Here is a 16,321-nt window from a genome sequence, read left to right on the forward strand (position 1 = left end):
ATATAGATACATGCTTTCGCACTCTAACACATTGCAATTTTTTTAACAACGAATTCATCCACGTTATGTAGAATAACTTATGAATTGTAAAAGTTTTAATAAATTCGTATTTTTATAGTATGTGTAGGCTTAACTACACATCTAATTGTTGGCGAATACATACAAATTGTTAATTAGTAACTCGGGGGTTACAGAAACCTTCATTGAAGCAGCAAAAACCATTGCGCAAACTGACAAACAGCTGCCGGTGATGATCACCGTCATCGCGGATATACCCACAGGGACCGGAACAACAAAAAGGGCAGAAGCCAATCATGGAAGGCGTCCGGTCACAGAGAGAGAAGCCCGGCAAGGGAAGATGCGCGCCACACAATCAATCAGATAGCCCACCGGAAAGGAGTAAAAAGAGAAAACAGGGAGAAATAGTGGACACCACTAACAAAGACTCCCTCCGAGGTTTTGGCCACTGAAAATCACCAGTTCAAACTACCCCTCCAAATGCGCAACAAGAGGGGTCAAGACCCCAATCTCTTCTGTGAATTTCACAAAGACACAGGTCACCTAACGGACGAATGCTTCAGTCTGAAACAAGAGATAGAAAGAGCTTTGAGAGATGGAAAGCTCACTCATTTGGTTAAGGGCGGAAAGCGCTACTACCACCAAATTCAAAGAAGAGAAGAGGGGCCAGATAACAAAAAACTTCGAAAGTTAGAAACCCACATGGTTCAGGGAGGCCCACGTAGGCCAAGGAAAAACTACAACAAGCACGCGCAAGACGACTCATGGCGCGAGAGGCAAGTTATTTTCCCAATCGTAAGAGGTGGCCCGAGAGAAAAAAGACCCATCGTCATTTCCGGAGTAATTGGTCACTACAGGACGGATTACATTTTTATCGACCCAGGGAGCACCGCAGATATCATATACGAACAATGTTTCAACCAGTTTGACCAAGAAGATAAAGCGCGCTTGGAACCAGTTGATTATCCACTAACTGGTTTCTGCAACGAAGCCGTTTTCCCTCTCGGCCAAATATCATTCCCGGTGCTACTCTCAGACGGAAGAAACTCAAGAACAGAGGAGGTCACATTTATGGTGCTGCCTGCACGTTCAAGACATGACATCCTCTTAGGAAGGGAATCCCAAGGAGACTTCAGTATGATATGCTCTGCGCCACACTCAGCTGTTGGATTCCCAACAGAAATAGGCATAGCATTAATATACGCAAGCAAAGAGGCCTTAGCAACGGATGCGGTCAGACCTGCAAAGGCAAGTAAACCAACACCGCGTGCAGAAGCAGAAAAATGGGTACTAAACAGTGCACACCCAGAGTAGACAGTTACCTTAGGACCTGCGATGTCCGATTTAACACGCGCGGCACTTAAGAAGTTGTTGCACGAAAATATGGACGTGTTTGCCTGGACACTAGCCGATATGGTGGGTGTTCCACGGCACATAGCAGAACACCGGTTAAATGTCTCAGAAGAAGCGAAGCCAGTAGTACACGCCAAGCGCCACTTGGGCGATATAAAACACGATGCCATGAAAGAGCAGGTAATGGAGCTGTTGAATGCCGGCATCATTAGAGAAGTCAGATACCAGACATGGGTGGCAAGCCCAGTGATGGTGAAGAAACCAAACGGTAGCTGGAGAATATGCGTAGATTACAAAGATGTAAACAAGGCATGTCCACGTGACTGTTACGCCTTACCAGATATAGACGAAAAGATCGACTCGCTAGCAACATTCAGGTGGAAGTGCTTCCTTGACTGCTACAAGGGGTACCACCAGGTCCAAATGGCCGTTCAAGATGAGGACAAAACCGCATTCCGCACACCGACAGGGCTATACTGTTACACCAAGATGCCTTTCGGCCTAAATAATGCAGGCGCGACCTATCAGAGGTTGATGAACGAAACGTTCAGCGATGCCATCGGCAAGTACATCGAAGTGTATATGGACGATTTAGTAATTATGAGCAAGGAAGAAAGCATGATGCTGGTGAACATCCAAAAGACTTTCAACACGCTGCGCAGCGTAAGCATTAATCTGAATCCAGCAAAATGCTCATTTGGCATGGAAGAAGGGAAATTCTTGGGTTTCATTGTCACAAAAGATGGCTTCAAAGTAAATCCAGAAAAAGTTCAAGCAATCAAAAGAATGACTTCTCCATCAAACATCAAAGAGATGCAAAAATTAGCAGGACGGTTAGCAGCGCTCAATCGTTTCCTAGCTAATCACGCCGCAAAGTCCTTTCCGTTCATCAAAATATTGCGCAACTGTATGAAGAAAAGCCAGTTTCAGTGGACTCTGGAAGCAGAGAGCGCGTTCCGCGAGATAAAAGATTGCCTCATCAAACTGCCGACATTAATCGCACCAATCAAAGGAGAACCCTTGGTACTATATTTATCAGCTTCTGATAAGGCAGTTGGGGCAGTATTACTCGTTGATCGTCAAGGTATCCAAACACCAGTTTACTATGTGTCACGAATCTTAACCGACCCAGAAACTCGGTACGCCATCATGGAGAAACTAGTCCTCGCACTGATCCATGCATCAAGACGGCTGCGAAGGTATTTCGCCAACCATGTAATACATGTGCTAACAAACTACAACATCGGAAACATCCTCGCAAGACCAGAAATCTCAGGCAGGCTAGCTAAATGGGCAATAGAACTGGGCGGCCACAACGTGGTTTTTAGACCAAGACCAGCCATCAAGGGCCAAGTGTTAGCAGATTTCTTGACAGAGGTACCTGACGATAAGGATCGGGAGTGTAAAGCAATGGAAAAGGCCGAAAAGCAACAAGTAGAAGAACCGTGGTTGTTATACACAGATGGCGCGTCTAACGAAGACGGCGTAGGAGCATGGCTTCGGCTGGTAAGCCCCGACAAGCATGAGTTCACGTACGCGATACGTCTAGACTTCAAGAGTACGAACAATGAAGCCGAATATGAAGCTTTTCTTGTGGGCTTAAGATTAGCAATCAAAATGGGAGTCAAACATATCGAAGTGCACGTGGATTCCATGTTAGTAGCCGGGCAAATCAACGGTCAGTACAAAGGCAAAGGAGATGTAATGGCGCTCTATCTGGGCCAAGCAAAAACGTTGCTACAAACCTTCTATTCCTACAAGGTGCACCACATAAACAGGAGCGAGAACAAACCAGCAGACACACTGAGTAAACTCGCATCTACAAGTTTTCAACACCTGGCAAAGGACGTGCGCATAGAAGTTTTGAGCAACCCATCTGTCCCACTCAGAGAAATAAGCGTCATCCAGACGGGGACAACGTCTTGGATGACTCCGATAATCATGTACCTTCAATCCGGGATACTCCCCGAAAACAAAGCTGGGGCGCGAAAGATCCAGTACAAAGCCGAGCACTATCAGATGGCCGATGGAATTTTATACCGAAAGTCATACCTTGGTCCATTGTTGAGATGCGCCGACGCCGAAGATGCAAACTATTTGATTAGAGAGGTGCATGAAGGAATCCGTAGTATACATGCCGGGCCAAGAATGGTGGTAGCAAAGGTGATGAACGCCGGGTACTACTGGCCCGTAATGCATTTAGACGCGGTAAAAGAGCTGAGGAAATGCAGTGGATGCAAAAGACATGCGCCCAAGACGATGCGCCCCAAAAATGAATTGGTACCAGTCACAACCGCTTGGCCCTTCCAGCAGTGGGGCATAGACATGGTCGGCCCTTTCCCAGAAGCCCCAGGAGCGGTCAAGTTCATAATAGTCGCCGTCGACTATTTTACCAAATGGGTAGAGGCGAAGGCACTTGCATCAACCACGTCAAACATCGTCAAGAGATCCATATGGGAACAAATCATATGCCATTTCGGCCTGCCGCTCAGAATCATCACTGACAATGGAACGAACTTCGCCGCAGACGACCTCGAACGATGGTTCAAAGAATTGCACATCGAACACACCTTCTCTTCGGTTGCGCACCCGCAAGGGAATGGTCAAGTAGAAGCGGTTAACAAATGCATTGTCGACGGCATCAAGGCAAGGTTAGGCGAAAAAAGAAGGGGCTGGGTCGACGAGCTGCCCAGCATACTGTGGGCCCACAGAACAATGCCAAAAACAAGCAACGGTGAGACACCGTTCAGTTTAGTTTACGGGTCTGAAGCAGTAATACCAGCAGAAATAGGATTGCCATCTCCAGGAATGCTCTCCATGAACTTAATCGACAACGAAGAAGAAAGGAGGATCGACCTGGACCTCTTAGAGGAAAGGAGAGAGATGGCGGCAATCAATGAAGAGAAATACAAAACGAAGCTGGAGAAATATTATAACTCAAAAGTCCGAGTTTGCACCTTCAACCCAGGGGAGTACGTCCTAAGAGACAACGGGGCTTCAAACGCCGAGAAACCTGGAAAACTGGCTCCCAAATGGGAAGGCCCATACGTTATAGACGCAGTGCTCGGAAAGGGTGCCTACAAGCTGCGCACCATTGACAACAAAGAGGTTCCACGAACTTGGAACGCTCAACAGCTAAGAAAGTGTTATATGTAAAACAGTCATGTAACTTTGGGCGAATTGCCAACACATTTATCGTAATACAAAAAGTGTTTGGCTATCTCTATTTTCATGAAAATTTCTTGTCACAACTGCATATATTACTTTGGGCGTACACGAAAACATCAATGGCTCGACCATAGGAAACGTTGTAGACCTCCCAGGCTCGTCACAACCAAGTGCACAGCCGGGTCAGAAACACAACCAAAGCCTACAAAACGCCAAAACAAAACTTCGTGCCCACACAAACACGAAAACATCGATAGCAAGGTAAATAAACATTGTAATGCTCCCAAAGCTGAACAAAGCTGAGCCCACACAATAACCTGCAACTCAATCACTTCGTAGTCACGAACCAACTCGCGCGCAAACACGACAGCATAAACGTTGTAGCTAACACAACATAACCTGTCAGCGCCATTATTCATTCGTGACACCTAATCAAAGTAATTCCACATGCACATATTATGACGATAACAAAATTCGCATAACAAAAGTCGCGTTAAAACATAAGCAAATATTAACATACCAAAGATCAAGTGATTAGTTGTTCACAAACATAACAAACAAAGTAAAAATAAAATTGTTCACAGATCATCAAAAATTACAAGGCCGTTTAAGGCCATACGCAGCACACAGGCCGGAATCCTTCATTTAGGATGGCTAGTACCCGCGCCTCCCGCCGCGCCTGCTTCATCCCCAAGAGCCTTTTTCAACAAGGCAACACCATCAACTTTCCTAGCTAGCTTCTCAGCATCTTTAACAACGGCAAATTCCAAGGAGGAAAACTCTTTGCGTTTTGCAGCATACCTGCCATCACAATCCTCCGCGTAAAGCTCAAAGTGGTGGTCCTTCTCCTTATTAATAGCCGCAGCTTTACCCTCAGAGTAGCCGTACTTCCGACCACTATTGTATCCCGCCTGACCTAATTTAAACATATACGTGGCAAGCTCAGGAGAATTCACAATACGGTCAGCAAGCTGCAAGCAAGCAAACAACAACATAAGAGGAATCGCGAAAACATACCAAAAATGAAACAAAAATGAGCGAAGGAAGTTACCAAAGGCACCGCGCGCGAAAGCAACCATCTGCAATCAGCAGATACCTCCTCAACAAGACCATCAGAAGCTGCACATTCAGAAGTCTTTTCCTCGAGAAGCTTTCCAATAGCTTCACACTCGGAAACTTTTTGCTTAACAAGGAGCTCCAGCTTGTCGATGCGAGCAACGTATTCTTTCTCTCGCTTCTCAAACGCAGCACGCGCCTAATGCGCTTCATCAGCAAGCTCTTTCTTCTCACCAGACAACCGAACAATCGCATCATGCTGAGATTGCATCTCAGCATTAGTACGTTCACAAGCCGTTTCCCAGTCTTTCTGCTTTTGAACGTTAACTTGTTTCTGTTCCTCAAGCTTCTGCTTAGTATCAGCAAGCCTCCATTGCAAACCTTTCTTTTCAGCATTGAATTTTTCTCTCTCCTCACCTAATGCCCTCTTCGCATCCTCAAACTCAGCCGTATCTTCCCCCATCAATCGCCATTCGCGCACAATCTCTTGAGAAGTGGCGAAGAAATTTACTCCAGCACGAACATAATCGTCCAACAACTCGAAGCGATTGCGCCTTTTTTGGAACATTCTTTCTGTAGGAGGGAGAGACAAAGAGAAGAAATCATGATAATTACCCAAATCATTCATCCGGGAACCTTGAGTCAGATTCCACCGAGGAGCGTGAGGCAGGTCATCACAAGCAGGATTGTGAGTATCCCAGGAATCAGCATGAACATGCTCAAACTGCGGGCTACGAACAACACCAGAAGTAGCACCATCACCACCTGGGGGGCGCTTGGTATAGATAGTCTGGTGCGGGGTGGCCTCACTGGATTCCACCTCGGTCTCCACACCCTTACCTCTATCACCAACACCACCTGTGCTACCACCGGCACCAGCAACACCTGCAACATCACCACCACCCTCACCTACATTCTCCGCAACCACTTCATCTTCTTTCTTCTTCCCCCCAGCATCATCACGAGGAGGAGTCAAGCTAATCGTCCTTGACGGAGAAGACTGCGGAGGAGTGATTTGTGAAACATCCACTCCATGAGGCCCCTTGCCAGTCTTAACTCCTGTCATGGAGCAACCACAACAATCAAATATAACTCAAAGAAACATGCAAGAAGTATACAACTACAAAAACCAGTACCAGTAGGGGTAGAGGCAGCAAATATCTTCTCCAAAAGATTCCCGCGACCTCCACTAAAAATACCTATATCAATCTCAGACTCAGAAGGAGCAGGAGGAGCTTCCTTATGGAGTTTAGCTTTTTTCGAAGCAAGAAGAGCAACGGCCTGCTCGTCAAGTTTACGTTTTTTTATCTTCAAGGGCTTTCTTCCTCATATGCTCCGTCAAGGTGGCACGGTCATCCGGATCAGACCCGCGTGGTTTCTCTCCAGCTCCAAAACCAGACAACGTATCAGATACGACCACATAATCTAGAAAAGGAAGAGTAGAGGGTCGTTCACGAAAAGTACCAGTTGTTTTGTTCTCAACCCTCTTCTCCCCTTTCTCAGGCTTATCAGCTTTCGTCTTCTTCCTTGTCTCCACCTGAGCAGAAGGAGCAACAGGAATCTCCGCATCTTCACCAGCAACCTCATGAATAGGCTCGTTGCCAGTGGCCTGCGCGGTACCTGCACGCGCGCAATGCGAAATTAGACCTTCAAAAGATCTATCGGAACTTCCACTCGAGAGAATAACAACTTCCTCTCGAATAGGATCAGTAGGGCCATCTTCAACATTTTCACCTAAGGCAACATTAGCATATCTAGTAAAACTCTCATCAGTTGGGTGCAAAAAAACGGCCTCGAATTTGGTTTAACCAAGTCGGTTTCCCATCTTCTTGGATTGCCTCAACCATGGTACCCGCAGCCTTCGGGTCCAGAACATTTATTAGACTATATCCAACTGCAAAAAACAAGAGAATAAGGAAAAACGCACAAAAACAAGATAATTCAAAAATACTTCAAGAAAATCACATACATTTGCCTTGGTAGCCATAAACCGGAACACCCAAGGGATTCTTCGGTGCCCACTACAAACTCATTCCGGTACCGACTAAAGCCATCTCCTCCAACTGAGAAATGGCAGTTGCCTTCTCTGTTAGTTTCTTGTACCAACCTTCTTCAGCAAAACCCACCAAAACGTCCACCTTCGGGATCCCTTCACTCACCGACCGGTAATGCATATCCACGGGAATCACACCGCGACGAATGTAGAAGAATTTCTGCTTCCAATCGTGCAAGCTCTTCAAGGGAACAGAACAAACCAGAGAAACACCCATCCGAGCATTGAAAGAATAAAAGCCATTGGCATAGGTGACACTGTAAAAGACGTTGAACATCTCAAACGTCGGTTCAATATGGTAAGATCTACAAACGAACTCAAAATGAGTAATACGCGGAAGCCCAATCGCGTTGATTTGAGAAATATGGAGCCCATAGTTCCTCAAGACAGAGGCAGTAAACTTGGTAATCGGAAGCCTAAAGTTACCCTCCCGGAAGAATGCAGCGTATAGAGTCAAGTAACCAGGAGGTGCATCCACGGCGGTGGAACCAGCAGTTGGATATTGGGCTCCCCACTCAGGGCGAAAACCCATCCCTTGCACAAGGTTGTGGAACTCTTCTTCTTTCCACCCAATAACTGCCTGGTCAGGGCCAGGAGGAGCTTTCCCTTTATGTTTCCTTTTCCTCTGAGAAGGATTTGCACCAGACATAAGGAAGATGATAAAAGGTTAAACGAAAGTACTCAAACAAAGAAGGAAGAAAAGATGAAAGAAATAGAGAGAACCAAACTTGGAAAAATTGAAAAGTGAAGAAGAAAGAGGAAACTGCCTCCTATTTATACCCATCGCATTTAATGCGATGGGTAGTGGGCCGTCAGAGTCCAGGAAAAGCAATCAACGGGGGAGAGACACGTCAGAAGAGAGAGAAGATGCCACCTCTTTTTTCGGGAGCATGGGTAACAGGGCCTGATGACGTGACAGAAAGTAACTGACGGGAACTGAAAAGGCGTCTGTTCATCTCCGATAAGACAGGGACATTAGGCAGTCACATCAACATCTCCCCCAAGACAACAAAACTTCCATTAGAAGGAAACAATAAGTGCCATGCACAATGCGCCATGCGTCCATTTGGCTCACTTTTTATTAAAGTGCCAAAACCCATGCGCCATGCGTCCATTTGGCTCACTTTTTTAAAGTGCCAAAACCCATGCGCCATGCTCCATTTGGCTCAACTTTTTGTAAGTTGCCAAAACCCATGCGCCATGCGTCCATTTGGCCCAACTTTTATAAGTGCCATGCGCAATGCGCCATGCGTCCATTTGGCTCACTTTTTATTAAAGTGCCAAAACCCATGCGCCATGCGTCCATTTGGCTCACTTTTTTAAAGTGCCAAAACCCATGCGCCATGCGTCCATTTGGCTCAACTTTTTGTAAGTTGCCAAAACCCATGATCCATGCATCCATTTGGCTCAACTTTTATAAGTTGCCAGAACCCATGCGCCATGCGTCCATTTGGTTCACTTTTTTAAAGTGCCAAAACCCATGCGCCATGCGTCCATTTGGCTCAACTTTTATAAGTTGCCAGAACCCATGCGCCATGCGTCCATTTGGCTCACTTTTTTAAAGTGCCAAAACCCATGCGCTATGCGTCCATTTGGCTCAACTTTTAAAAGTTACCCAAACCCATGGGCCATGCGTCCATTTGGCTCAACTTTTATAAGTTACCCAAACTCACGCGCCACAAAAACCACAAACTTTATAAGTCCAGAATCCCTCCTAGATGATCAACTCAACTAGAAGGCACACTGGTCTGGGGGGACTTGAAGAGGTATGGTCCCAATTCACTGCCTACATGGCAGGGACCACACCTCCTTTTCGATCATACATGGCGCCTACATCAACAAAGTAATCCATAAGCTTCTAGAAGCTTCTGGAAAACGTCAAGGTGGCACCAAAGATGCTCTATCCGACAAGAAGGACAAACACGTGTCACCAGCCGCAGAGCGCCACATAGGCCTGCGGCAAATCAGGGGGCAGAGCTGACAACACCAGTACGAGGTTTCCAGCATGGACAAATGTAAGCGCGCCACGTGTACCACCACACCGGCTATGGTAGAGGAGACCAAAAGGATATTCCCCTTGGTCGGACAGCTGGCGCGCAACCACAGCTGGCACAGCTGCTCCTCCCTCCTTCACCCTCCGGCTATAAATAGGACCCTTCATCATTCAGGTTAAATCATCTTGCTCTCCTTATTCACACACTCAACACACACTGTTTATTCTCCCTCAGAACAGTACTTATTCTCATGCCGGAGCCTGGTTAAGAGGGAAACCCCCATATTCCCCTTTTAACGAGACTGACGGTGTTGCTGTTTTGCAGGAACTAAGTCATTTCAGCGAGTAGGAAAGGAGATTGAACCCACTGGAGAAACAACCCTGCAGTATAACCTTGGTGTTATCCTGTGTTTCATCAGCCCTATTTTTAACAACAATGATTTTTTTTTCTAAAAGTGTAATGGTGGGAAAAATATTTACTAAAATGAGTAATTTGTAAAATATTTGTTAAAATGAGTGTTTTGTAATGACTTTTTCTTAAATTGTTAAAAGTAGAAAAAATATTTATCAAAATAAATGATTTGAAAAATGTTTGTTAAAATAAGTGTTTTTTTATTTCTTTATTATTAACTAATCTATCATAATTTTTTCTTTTAATTTTTTTTTCAATAAACGTAATATGTTTTTAATTTATTTTTCTTCAAACAATTACTTTTTATATTTTATTTAATTTTTAACTAACTAAAATATGATTCTTTATTTAATGCCTTTTCTTTTGTGTCCTTTTACATTTATCATTCTAATATAAAGTTTACTCCTATAATTTTAGAGTTGTTGTCACACCCGGTCAAAGGTGGAAGCACGAGATGAGATCGTGATTAATTCTCAAGTATACAGATGGACCCTATGGTTTATAGCTAATTTCTCCTTTACGTACTAACTTTTTTAGCAGTTTTATGTTTTATTGTATAAATTTTGTAACACCTTTGGGTACTAACACCATATAATGACAAAAATACCCTTCTATTTTTTTTTTAAATTTTATCAATGTAACACCTTTGCGTACTAACACCTAATTTTATTTAAGTTTAAATCAATTTTACAAAATCTATTTATTTTTTTATTTTCATCTTTTTATTATATCTCTTAATTAACATAAAATCTGTTTATTTTTTTATTTTAATCTTTTTATTAAATTTCTTATCTAACATAAAATCTACTAGTTACACCAGTATTTTTTTTTGTTCATTTACATTTTACTATTTTAGAACTTATACAGTTTCTTTATTTATTATATTGATCACTGAGATATAAAATACATATAAATATAAAACTAATTATATGCACAATTTCGTTCTAAAAAATTAAATACACAGTTGAAAAGTTTACTCGATACATGTTAGTTGAATCCAAAATTAAAAACGAGTAAGGTTTATATTATTTAAAATTAACAACTTTATACATATCTATTTTTTTTAATTTACATGAAAGATATTTATTATTATCTATCATATCTATCCAAAATTGAAAATGAGTAAGGTTTACGTTATTTAAAACGAGTAAGATATTTAATTTACATAAAACTATATATCTAGTAGATTTTATTTAAAAATCTATTTAAAAAATACTGGTGTAACTAGTAGATTTTATGTTAAATAAGAAATTTAATAAAAAGATGAAAATAAAAAAATAAATAGATTTTATATTAATTAAGAGATATAATAAAAAGATAAAAATAAAAAAATAAATAGATTTTGTACAATTGATTTAAACTTAAATAGATTTAGGTGTTAGTACCCAAAGGTGTTACATTGATAAAATTAATACAATGGAAGGATATTTTAGTTATTATATGGTGTTAGTACCCAAAGGTATTACAAAACTGAAACCATAAAACCTAAACTTGTTAAAAAAAGTTAGTATCCAAAGGTGAAACTAGCTATAAACCGTAGGGTCCTTCTATGTAATTAACTCTTAAAATAAACTCCAATGCCATTCCATAAGTTTCAAAACATAAACATGAGTTAGTAATAGTGTTTACATTACTTCAAAATAAACTAAGTTTTAAAAGTCAACAAAATAGTTCAAGTTCGAAAAGATTAAGGATTTGTTCCTCATATCACTGCGAGGAGGCGAGATATAATGAACAACCCAACAAAAGTGGCATGGAGTTATGATGCTCGACATCTTGAAGCAAAGTTCCCGCAAAGATTCTACTAATTTCCGGAAATACATGTAAGTTTGAAAAACGTCAACAAAGTTGGTGAATTCATATAGTTATTGTGTAATAAATGAATATTTGTAAAATGTGAGATGTATGTGTATGAAAATCGGTATGTAAACATAAATGAAATCGTGATCATTAATGTTTTGCAAGTACATTAATATATGCGACGACATAGGAAGCAATCCAACCCTTGATGATTTTTGTGCCGATTACCCTCGACTAGGACACAAAAGCACTCTTCTGTGTGAGTCATAGGGACCAAGAGTGGGCTCGTCAAAACCCAATAGATCTACGCCTTTCCGTTCCTCGCTCTAAACATGATTAATGCTACTTAAGTACTACCCTATTCGCACGTGATCTAGTTGTTTCATTTCCTAGTCTAGCATACCTTTTGTAAATGTAATTCCCCCCAAAAGTTTTATGAAAACTAGAAAACGTTTAAAAGAGGGGACATGAACTCACAATTTTGCGTCCTGAAGCGTCGTAAATTCACCGGTACTTCTCTTGTTTTGCGGCGTAACCTACAAGTGTCCTAAATATGTCAACCATGTAAGCCTACGATTTCTATGTACAAGTTATCCATCTTGATTATGTATTTGCTTTATCTTAGGTGTATATGTTCTAGAGTTGTTATTATATATTTTACAAAAATATATATAGTTTTGTATACTTGTGAGTTGTGTTAATGGATCTAGTTCCTCTTGTGGCTTCATGCCTAGCACGAGCAAGATGTGCACCGGGAGGGGGAAAACAAAATTCCAAAGAATACAAAAAATTGAAAAATTGACTCTATATCCAACGAATGAAACTTTCCAGGTATGGTTCCGAAGGATGAACCGGATATGGACAGTTCCAACAAGATTTCATTCTTGAACAAAAATCCATTTTTTGATTTATTTCATCTATTCCATGACTGCTACCATATAGTATTCATCTCTACCCGGTGATAAATAAAGCATCTGTGCCCCTTTTGATCTCTCGAGAAAGAAAAACTCGTTAATTTGAAGAGTTGGTTTGAATGATTCGCTTAAAGTTTGATGAACTTCTTTTCGCTTTCAGCAATTCATGCAAGAATGACATGTCCGAGACATGTGTGGGTCGTGTCCATTGTAGTCGGGTTTTACCCGTTCGTCACGTTATCGTTATTTTAGATTGTCTTTTCTATTTGTAAATATATACATATTTTTATTCTTATATATATATATATATATATATTGAATTTGTGTACACGATATGCGATACGTGGTCGAATAACGGTGTTCAATTGTGTCTAAGTTTGAGTTTTTACTTGAATTTAATTCCGAATAGCCTACTTTTAACTAGATTTGTGTTTTTTAGGTTTAATGGAGTTTAAGGTGATTTTCGGGAGCTTTACAGGCCACCGGGAGCAAACGGGATCAATCGGGGATGTGAAATGAACAAAATTGGGTTAATCACGAAGTTTGGATGTGTTTTGGGGGATGTTAATGGATTTAAAATGAATATATTGGAAGATGGCATGATAGAGGGCTAAATTACGAGTACGTGGGCGAAAACAGTGAGTAAAACGGAGCTAAAACGAAGAAGTTATGAAGAAAACAAAAAGTGAGGTTTATAGGCACTGTCGGCGACGCCCAGTGGGCCATCGGCGACGCCCTCAGAAGTGTCCGTCGGCAGATTTAATCCGTAAACAGCCGTTTAAGCCGTCGGGTGATTTTGGCACTTCCAGAGGCCGTCGGGGACGCCCAGGGGGCCGTCGGCGACGCCCCTCACTGCTCTTATTCGCGAAAATTGACTTTTGGGTTGTTGGGACGGGTTATAACATCAATTTTGACTAAGAAACGGGGGTTACACTTGTTTTTGAGTTTGAAACTTGTTCTTGGAGCCTAATATCATCACCATCATCACTACCAATCATCAATCATCACCAATCCATCTCTAACACCTTGGATCATTCGAATCAACCGAATAACCATTCAATTCACCTTCATCACCAATTCACAAACCCTAGTTCATCCAACCATCACCACTTCCACCATTACCAATCAGCAAACCCTAACCCTCAACCATTCCATCCTTCTTCACACTTCAAGATGATCAAGATCAAGCTTTCGTCATCCGGTGATCAAGTTCCTTCAACCATGAGCGGCTGATCACCTTGGTTTCACCCCGGTGTAGGTAGTTGTATTCCTTAGTGTTTCGAATTGTGTTTAGTTTTGACTTGTGTGACAAATTGTGTTTTGAGTTTGAACACCTTTGATAATTGCCGTGTATTTGAATTGAATTTACAAATTGTCGAACGATGATAAAGTTATGACTTTGTGAAATGAGTTTATGCACTTATGCATTATATTGGTTAGGATTTACTTGTGTTGATTACGAAGTGCATTCTTGTCCATTCTTAGGAATGTTGATAGTTATTGGCACCTAAGTCACGGTACACTAAATCCGTTAATCACTTATCCAATAAGGTCAATTCTAAAACTTGTAGGAACCTAGGTTTGCAATTACCAAAACCGGGTGTGAACCCTTTTTCTCATTATTGTTTAAACAATCAATTTACCTTTCTTGCAATTTGTTAATCATTAGTAATTTAATCAACTCCTTTAGTTTAATTCACATCTTTTTAACCAAACAAAAAAACAAAAATATTCTAGCAAGATTCATAAATTGTGACGTTCCTTTTAATTTAATCGAATCCATTCGCAAACCACATACTCTTCGTGGTTCGACCCCTTGCTACCACTAGCTATTTGTTAAGGGTAATTAGGGTTATAAATATTATCTTTGACCGGAGTGCGACACTCCGATCAAATTTTGGCGCCGTTGCCGGGGAGTGCGTTTTCTTTGTGTGTGGATTATTGTTTGAATTTTGTGATTAATTGTTTAATTCGCATAGTTCTTTTCTTGTACTTTGTCTTTTTCCTTGTTACGCGGGTTGTGTTACTTGTGCAGATTACAGGTAGGGCATGCATACAAGGAATTCCGGGAGCACTACAAGAAAAGGCCATCAGAGACTAAACTATTAGGGACTGATATATCAGTCTCTGATACATACTATCTGGGGCTGATCTATCAGTCACTGATAATATTGGGGACTGATTTGTATACTACTAATTTTAGGGACTGATAATTAGTTGCTAATATTTTAGTACCTTATCTAAGGCTAAATTTCACTCCCAAACAAATTTAGGCACTATTAGGTTTTGGAGGGAAACTTATTGGCTACTAAATTTCAGTCCTAGATACATAGAAGAAAATAACCCAAATGTATGGCGACTAATCTTCAGTCTCAAGCATGGAAGGAACATATTAGAGATTAAAATCAATTCTTAATATTCTAAAATGTATGGAGTTAGGGACTGATATTCAGTCCTGAACGCCTTTTCTACACGAAAAAGGATCAAGGACTAACTTTTAGTCTCTAACTATTTGACGTAAATTCTGTAATTTTGAGAAAAATATTGGCGTCTGAAAATCGATTTCACATATCTTGTAAAATGACCTTAATTGGGACTGATATTTAGTCTCCAACAAGTTATGTAGTTGAAATAAGCAAGAGAGTGATATTTTGTCTCCGATAATCGAGTGGTATTATACTATTATAAGAAAAGTTAGAAAACATACTAAGGGATGAAAAAATCCTAACAATTCCATTAAGAAACCATATTCGGAACTAATGATTAACCTCAAATGTCTTTTGTATATAAATTTATTGAAGACTAATTTTTAGTCTCCCATAAGTCATTGTTAATGCAAGTCTTATCGAGCTTATCCCTAGCCAAACGTGGTGAAGCGTTGTTAAATATAGTGACACATGTGTATTTAACTCATTAAGATGACTTAAAGAAAATACTAAACTATAATGATTAATTGGTAATCCTTACGACAAGTTAATGCACTTACGATATATCATGAGCTATATGACTCATTACAGATTTATATAATAAAAGTGGGGTCCTTTTCATGCCCAATACCACCCTGTGATTTTTTTTACCACACCTCTTTGCTGACACGCCTTACACATGACGCTTAATGCCCCATCTTCATGCCCTCTCACACCGTAGTCTAAGGGATGAAGGATTAATTTAAGTTTGCCTTTGGAAAGTTAATACTTATTATTTTGTAACCATATTTTATTATATTATAAGCTAAAAAAGATATAAATTTAATTTCACTATCTAAATTATAGAATATTTCATTTTCTATTAATTTTAATTCTATCTTTATAATATTTTTTAGAATTAGCAAACTAAAGTTTAAATAAAGATTATATATATATATATATTTTGAATTAGTAAAGTTTAAATAAAGGTTAGTGGAATTAAAGTTTAAATAAAGGGTATGATTAAAGTTTAAATTTTTACAAATCAAATGATCAAAGTTTTATATTTTTAATACAATATATATGTAAAGTTAGGAAAAAAAATGAAAAGTCTCTCCAACTTAGTTCCCGCTCCAACACTCCCTCTCA

The 16,321-nt window shown here is 40.7% G+C and overlaps 1 protein-coding gene across 1 annotated transcript; it reads left to right on the forward strand.

Annotated features, from left to right (window-relative positions):
- The first annotated feature begins 498 nt into the window (after positions 1-498).
- On the forward strand, positions 499-1,332 carry LOC110893528. Its single transcript, XM_022140634.1, has one exon. The coding sequence runs from the start codon at positions 499-501 to the stop codon at positions 1,330-1,332; it is 834 nt and encodes a 277-aa protein (XP_021996326.1).
- Positions 1,333-16,321: the final 14,989 nt, after the last annotated feature.

This window comes from Helianthus annuus, chromosome 6 (assembly GCF_002127325.2).
Source record: "Helianthus annuus cultivar XRQ/B chromosome 6, HanXRQr2.0-SUNRISE, whole genome shotgun sequence".
NCBI classification, from domain to species: domain Eukaryota; kingdom Viridiplantae; phylum Streptophyta; class Magnoliopsida; order Asterales; family Asteraceae; genus Helianthus; species Helianthus annuus.

Excerpts from the sequence above, each read along its gene's own strand:
- LOC110893528 (XM_022140634.1), top strand. The coding sequence starts at position 499 with ATGCGCAACAAGAGGGGTCAAGACCCCAATCTCTTCTGTGAATTTCAC.